The 8122-nt window shown below is 46.6% G+C and overlaps 1 protein-coding gene across 1 annotated transcript; it reads right to left on the bottom strand.

Annotated features, from left to right (window-relative positions):
* Nucleotides 1-319: 319 nt before the first annotated feature.
* LOC117955341 (histone deacetylase complex subunit SAP30L) lies at nt 320-7885 on the bottom strand. The gene is made up of 4 exons (XM_034889777.1): nt 7119-7885; nt 3129-3251; nt 2109-2207; nt 320-541 (listed from the first exon to the last, which is right to left on the bottom strand). The coding sequence occupies exons 1-4, from the start codon at nt 7302-7304 to the stop codon at nt 410-412; spliced, it is 540 nt and encodes a 179-aa protein (XP_034745668.1). The 5' UTR covers nt 7305-7885; the 3' UTR covers nt 320-409.
* Nucleotides 7886-8122: the final 237 nt, after the last annotated feature.

The raw sequence follows: 8122 nt of genomic DNA on the forward strand, positions 1-8122 counted from the left end.
GACCCCCCACAGCAGAGTCCTGGTCCCCTCCAGTTTTTCAGGGGTGGAAGCTGCCTGCTGAGCAGAGGGAAGCGGCCGCTGTGACCAAATCTGCAGGGACAGTTTCTTCTAAAATGTGAACAAAAAAGAGCAAAAAAAAAAACAGACAAATGAGCATCAATCCGTCGTAATCCCGGCCTGAAATCTCAGTTAAATGTCCTCCGAGGACCACCAGAGTCTGGTCTTCCAGAGGAGAGGGACGGAGGCGAGCGGGGTGGGTGGTTGGGGGGTTTGGGGGTTTGGGCGTTGCCAGAGCAACAGCTGCCGCTAGCCGTTAGTGGTGTCCGGGGGTTTGTGAACAGCTGTGTGGATTATTAACGGGTGACTTTGTTGTTGTTGTTGTTGTTGATGTTGTTGTTGGTGGTTTTTCTTAGTCCAGCGGTTTGCTGCCGCCGCCGTCTTTCTGGTCCAAGCGGCTCTTGCTGCTCTTCACCATGTAAATAAAGTAGGTCAGCGTCTCCTTCTCGTTCACCGGGATGTTCCTGAAGTGACGACTCACCGTCTGCAGAAAGAGAGCAGGGAGACGTTAAAAAGGAAAACTCAGAGCTGCAAATAGAGCACGAATGATGAAGGATTTTTAAGGCCGATACCTGATAATCAGATTAAATTTTTTTTTAGTTATTTGTAGTTATTTATGAGTTCTTACTAAAATAATAACATGATAATAATTTGTTTTATTGTCACAACAGAACATCAAAATATATAATACTTGCCAACAAGCGTTGTGTGGACTCAATAAAGTTATTTTTGGTGAATTAAAAACAACATTGATATAGGAAAATGGGTCAAATCGACCCGAGGACAACATGAGGGTTAAGACCTAGAACACAGTACTTTTTAAGACCCTGTGGACACACACACACACACACACACACACACACACACACACACACGCACACACGCACACACACGCACACGCACACACGCACACGCACGGAACAGCTGGAACTGGTTGTGTGCCGCTGACTGCTGCTTTATTAATGACGTGGGAGGCTCATTAATAGGAGGGCCCGGACCCGGCTGCAAGTCTGGGGAAACATTCAACTTACAGCCCCGATTCATTCATTCATTCATTCATTCATTCATTACCGCAGTTAGCGCAACGGCACCCCCCCCCCCCCCCCCCCCCCCCCCCCCCCCCCCCCCCCCCCCGCTGCTTACAGGACATATTAATGGAGGAAAAGAACAGAGTCCACCTGTCGATTGGGCAAATAAGTCCAACTCTCCGAGACCAATTACCGCGGAATAGGACCCGCAACACCACGTATATCACAGCGAGTGAGTGACGTGGAGCCGGCGGTTGACACGGCAACGCATAATGAGCGCGCAATAGGAACTACCGGCCTGGTTATTGTAAAGAAAAAGTAACCACGGCTTCCTCCTCCCACGATGCTGCTCAACCCTCGTGTTGTCTTCCCGTCAAAATTCAAAAATCAACACTTTTTGTGACGCTTTTAATCAATGTTTTAAACTTTTTTCTTACGTTTTTTTAACATATTTGATGTTTTCCCCCCCAATGTTTGTCACTTTTTTTGACATTTTCAGCACTTCATAAGTTTAGTTTTAGAATTTATGGTCAATAAACCTGATTTATTGGAAATTATACCTAATGTTTGAGTTAGAAAAGCAGAAATTATGAATTATTGAGACTAAAATTAAAGGAATGGATGTTGATGATAATCACAGACTGGAATATGTCAACTTTTACTCAATACTATTTCAAAAACACTTCAATTTGTTTTTCAAATGCTATAAAATGGAATAAGACGCCCCAAAATTAATGAAAGTAGAGATTTGTACTTGCCAAAGAGCGTTGTGAGGAATCAATCATGTTATTTTGGGGTAATTGGGTAATTTACGTTGATAAAGCCCCGTAAAAATTGTGAATCACAACTGATAAATAACAGTTTCCTTGTTGTTGTTTATGTGAAATTATCACGTGACCCGTGACTCCACTCCTCAGAGATTGCCCAACACTTCCTAATATTAGGAATATAATTAAGTAGCTAATTATGTGTTTATTTAAGTAGTTAATTGATATCTGCAGTCATCCGGTCCTCGGCCTTTACCTCCGCCAGCTGGGCCTTGTTGAGTCCGGGCCGGGTCTGCAGCTTGTAGTGTCGCTTGTAGCGTCTCAGCGTGTTCACCTGCAGCTGGAACAGGTCGACCTGAAAACCAGACAGACAGGCGGTCAGGCAGGCAGACAGGCGGTCAGGCAGACAGACAGTCAGACAGGCGGTCAGACAGACAGACAGGCGGTCAGGCAGACAGACAGGCGGTCAGGCAGACAGACAGGCGGTCAGACAGACAGACAGGCGGTCAGGCAGACAGACAGTCAGACAGGCGGTCAGGCAGACAGACAGGCGGTCAGGCAGACAGTCAGTCAGACAGACAGACAGGCGGTCAGGCAGACAGACAGGCGGTCAGGCAGTCAGTCAGACAGGCAGGCAGACAGACAGGCGGTCAGGCAGACAGTCAGACAGGCGGTCAGACAGACAGACAGGCGGTCAGGCAGACAGACAGGCTGACAGGCGGTCAGGCAGGCAGACAGTCAGACAGACAGGCGGTCAGGCAGACGGTCAGGCAGACAGTCAGACAGGCGGTCAGTCAGACAGGCGGTCAGTCAGACAGGCAGTCAGTCAGACAGGCAGTCAGTCAGACAGGCAGTCAGACAATGAAACAAACAGGCAGAGATACAGTCAGACTCCTAATACTGTATCTGAAGTCTCTTTTATATAGACCTTAGTGGTCCCTAATACTGTATCTGAAGTCTCTTTATATAGACCTTAGTGGTCCCTAATACTGTATCTGAAGTCTCTTTATATAGACCTTAGTGGTCCCTAATACTGTATCTGAAGTCTCTTTTATATAGACCTTAGTGGTCCCTAATACTGTATCTGAAGTCTCTTTATATAGACCTTAGTGGTCCCTAATACTGTATCTGAAGTCTCTTTTATATAGACCTTAGTGGTCCCTAATACTGTATCTGAAGTCTCTTTATATAGACCTTAGTGGTCCCTAATACTGTATCTGAAGTATCTTTATATAGACCTTAGTGGTCCCCTAATACTGTATCTTGTGCTTATTACCTCGGGAACCTCCACGTCGTGGTCCGGGGACTCGCCCCCATCGTCGCTGGTCTTCCTCTTCCTCTTGTTGCGCACGCTTTGGATGAAGTTCTTATGGAAGTCGCAGATATAGAGGTGTCTCACCTGAAAAATAAAAAAGATATGAAGGATTATTAAAAGGAGAAGTGCACCACCCCAAAAATTAAGTCTAGCCAAAACACAGTCAACCGTAAATGCACCAGACCTGTTCTCACCATGAAACCCGAGGTTCGGTACCGATGCACCGACACACCTGACCCGTCACACCAGACCCGTCACACCAGACCCGTCACACCTGCCCCGTCACACCAGACCCGTCACACCAGACCCGTCACACCAGACCCGTCACACCTGACCCGTCACACCAGACCCGTCACACCAGACCCGTCACACCTGCCCCGTCACACCAGACCCGTCACACCAGACCCGACACACCTGACCCGTCACACCAGACCCGTCACACCAGACCCGACACACCTGACCCGTCACACCAGACCCGTCACACCAGCCCCAACACACCTGACCCGACACACCTGACCCGTCACACCAGACCCGTCACACCTGACCCGTCACACCAGCCCCAACACACCTGACCCGTCACACCTGACCCGTCACACCTGACCCGTCACACGTGGGTCAACACACTGACCCGACACATGAAACTTCTTCTGGTCAAAATGAAAATACACTTTTGTTGACGGTTTTAATTGATTTTTGAAAAACTTTTCCCTTTCTAACACTTTTCTTTACTATTTTTGACGTTTTTACGGTATCCCGTGGCTTTTTAATCTGCTCTTAAGACTCCCAGAATGCTATGTGTGACTTGTTAACACGGTACTACCAGATTTTTTAAAAACTTAATTTCCAAAAGATGAGTCTTTAAATCACCTTTTTGGTCAACTTCAACATGGGTGTGTGAACGTCTGCTAGCCATACACTGTCTCTGTGTGGGTGTTTGTCTCTTTTTGGTCATTTTTTGTCTCTAGGTGGTGGTTTTGCTTCTCTTTTTCACATCATTCTGGACCGTTATTACTCCCGTCTGTGTCTAAAAAGTTGGAAACGTCAGAGCAGACAATACAGTAAATAACTCAAAAAAATCTTAAAGACATAACGACATAAAGAAGTCCATCTACGATGATTAGATCTGAGAGAAGTCTATAGTTACATTCAGGGTTTCCCCTTCATCTGAGAATTAGGTGCACTTGTTTTTGACACCACCTCAGCTGAATGAATGAGTCAAACTAACTAAAACGACTTCTCACAGATCTAATGACTGTAGTTCCATCAATCCATCCATATCTGCTTATCTGGTCTCGGGGGCAGCAGGTCCAGTAGGGGACCCCAAACTTCCCTTTCCCAAGCCACATAAACCAGCTCCGACTGGGGGATCCCAAGGGGTTCTCAGGCCATGCTGGAGATATAACCCCTCCACCTAGTCCTGGGTCTTCCCCGAGACCTCCTCCCAGCTGGACTGTTGCTTGGGATTCTTTATTTAAAATCTGCTGCAGCTTTTCCAACGTTTTAGACCCAGATATGGTGATAAAAACGGTCAAAATGGATGTCTAATTGCATTGATAATTTTATTTTAACACATCATTGTCTTAAGGAAAGACCCTTAACCTAACCCCCCCCCCCCCCCCCCCCCCCCCCCCCCCGCCAAATCCACGCACCTAAGACCCCCACAAACCAAGGGGGACCCCTGACATTCATTTGGCTTAGGTGGCCCCCCCGCAGTTGCAAGGAAATACCCGGCATTGTGCTACGTAGATTTAAATGATAATGGACTTTCTGTTTTGTTTCTGTGCTCACACACACACACACACACACACACACATATACAGACTCTCACACACACACACACACTCTCTCTCTCACACAAATCTCTCTCTCTCACACACACACACACACACACACACACACACACACACAGCTGATGTTCCACGTATTTACTACCATGTTCCCCGTACTTAGTTTTTTTTGGCACATTTATTCCTTCCACATTTTTTAACATCAAACCTTCATTCAAGCCTCAAAACGTTGAATCATGATTTGAACATTCCTGCTTCTATACCAGGGGTCTTCCACGTCTTATAAGCCAAGGACCCCTTAACTGAAAGAGAGACGGAGCTCGGACCCCCCCACCCCCCCACTAGACATAGTCTACAATATCCAGTCACATCTTAAAGTGGGCCTACAGTAACGTTTTGGGCAACCTGAACCTTTTAGCGTTGAATACTAAGGTATTAAAACTAGGTACTGTGTGTAAAACAGCCTAATAATGGTGGCGTTGTATTATAAATCCTGTTTTGTTGTTAACACACACACACGTGGAACAGTGAATTCATCAGATTATCTGTGTCTGATGGGTGACTTCCTCACCAGCCAGTAAGCAGTGGGACTTATATTTGATAATAATATGTTAGATTCACGTGAACTCGTGTGTTGTCTTCCCGTTGACCTGCTACTGTTTCTCTGGGTTGAAATTTCAACAGGTTGTTGTCGTTTTTCTACACTTTTCTCAATGTTTTTGTCACTTTTTTAGCGTTTTTTTACGTTGGTTTTAGTCAATATTTGTACAGATTTTTTGTCGCTTTTTCTGATTTTTTTTATGTTTTCTTCTGGCTTTTTCTGGTCACTTTACAGCGTTAAAAAAAAAAAAAGGAATGTTTTTTTTTCAACCTTTCTCACATTTTTCAACTTTTCTGAAGTTTTTAGTAAACCGGTCCAATTTGACCCGAGGAAAACACAAGGGTTAGGATTTTTTTTTTTTAAATAAACAAAATTTTGCAATAATTTGCAGAATCCCAGTATCGACTCTGAGGACCACCCTGAGGGTCCCGGACCACCCCGTGGGTCCCGAACCCCCCTGTGGGTCAAGGACCCCTGCTTCTATACAGAACTTGAGTTAACTTTCATAATTTCCAAAATATTCAACATTTCTGGGGATATTTTCCCCGTTCAAGTCAGCCGTACTTAGTCGAGAGTGGGGTTGGGAACCGGAGGGTCCCCGGTTCAAGTCCCCGTACGGCCCAAAGTATGATGGTGGACTTGTGGCTGGAGAGGTGCCAGTTCACCTCCTGGGCCCTGCCAAGGTGCTCTTGAGCAAGGCACCAAAAAAAAACAACTGCTCTGGGCGCCTTTCCATTTTCATTTCCATATGTATAGGGGCGGCTATATATAGCATGTATAGGTACTTACCAATTGATATATATATGGTCACACGTCTCTGCAGCAACTAGGGGTTAAGTGTCTTGCTCAGGGACACACTGGTTGATGCATCGCAATGGGACTCGAACCCTAATCTCCCATCCCTAAGGCACGTGTTACATCCCCTGCGCCATCACCACCACTCAGTCTGTAGGGCGTTGGGTTGGGAACCGGAGGGTCGCAGGTTCAAGTCCCCAAACAGGCCAAAGCATGGTGGTAGACTGGTAGCTGGAGAAATGCCAATTCACTGCCAACGTGCTTTTGAGCAAGGCACCAAAAAAATTCACCTGCTCAGGGTACCTTTCACATGGGAACCCCCCACTCTGACATCTCTCCATTACTGAGCATGTGTGTGTAGTTCAGGCCTGTGTGTAATGTGTGTAATAACAGAGTGAAAACACTGTAATTACCCCTATTATTACATTATTATAATTATTAATATGTCTTTTATGTTGCATTTTATCCAAAGGGATTTACAAATTGCTATATATGTTGGCGGTCACACGCCTCTGGAGCAACTAGAAGTCAAGTGTCTTGCTCAAGGAAACATTGGTTGACGTAAAACTGTGGGAATCGAACCCAGATCTCACATATAACACGTGTTACATCTCCTGCGCCATCATCACCTCCACTATCAAACACATGCAAACGTTACGATGTCCCACAGCACCCTTGGTAGCGTCAGCCATCCAACACAGCCGCATCATTCATGCATTCTTTGCATCTTTCTTCATGACTTGCACTCTCTAGACTAGTGTCACTCACGCTCTTGTCGATGTCCAGCTTGAGCTTCTTCTGCGAGATGCTCTTCTGGATCCTCTTGCTGAAGGAGGCGTTCCCAGCGGAGCGGCCGCAGCGCTCCCCGTCCTCGATCAGGCAGCAGCTCTGCCCGTAGAACGGCGGAGCCGGTGGTCCGTCGTGGCTGTCCTCCTCCGTGCTGAACCCATTCATTCTGTCCTCTCGTAGTGCTGGTGGTGGTGGTATCCGTACAACCGACCAGTGTGTGTATATTATATTATATTTACAGAAAGAGCAGCGCTTCTTTAGCTACTGAGCGTCTTGTTGCCCTTTTGTGACGGTTGGGAAGCTAGCGCGGCTAGGTGGCTAGTTCGCGAGCTAACTGACGTTTTTTGTTGATTGTTTTCGGGTTCTTACGTACTTATTGTGACATATGATAGCCTCCAATTGAAGACACCCCCCCTCCGCGGATCTCGGTGGAGTTATTCTGAAACGTGATAGCCTCCCATTGAAGACATGTTCCCTCGTATGTAAGTCAACCTCCGCACCACCACAACACAGCTGTAGCTACCGTTAGCTAGCTCCGGTGCTAGCAGGACCGCAAGGTGGCTAAACGAACCGATTCGGTTCTTCCCCTCTCCGTAACAACCCGTTACTTCTACAAGCTCACGCGACTCCGAGTTAAAAGGCGACAACCGGCCACAGCGAAAGAAACAACTTTGAAAAAAATACGCATTTAACAGGTTTGCGGCTCAATAACCGCGGAACTCTAGCAGGACAGCTTGTACAATGGACATGCTCCGTCTCTATGGCGGAAGTTACCGTACCGGAGCGCGATTGGCCAATTTTGTACGAGGGCGGGCTTAACGTGCGAACGTTGCTATTCCATTGGCTGGAAGAAGTGTTTTAACGGCTCTTCCTGTAACACTCGGCGTCATGTTTTTCCCCTACTACGAGTTGAGTTATTGTGGCGTCACCGCCTGTTGAAGGGGCTTTTAATAGTACGCAGGAGACTTTTAATAGTACATTTT

Source organism: Etheostoma cragini, chromosome 13 (genome assembly GCF_013103735.1).
Source record: "Etheostoma cragini isolate CJK2018 chromosome 13, CSU_Ecrag_1.0, whole genome shotgun sequence".
NCBI classification, from domain to species: Eukaryota; Metazoa; Chordata; class Actinopteri; order Perciformes; family Percidae; genus Etheostoma; species Etheostoma cragini.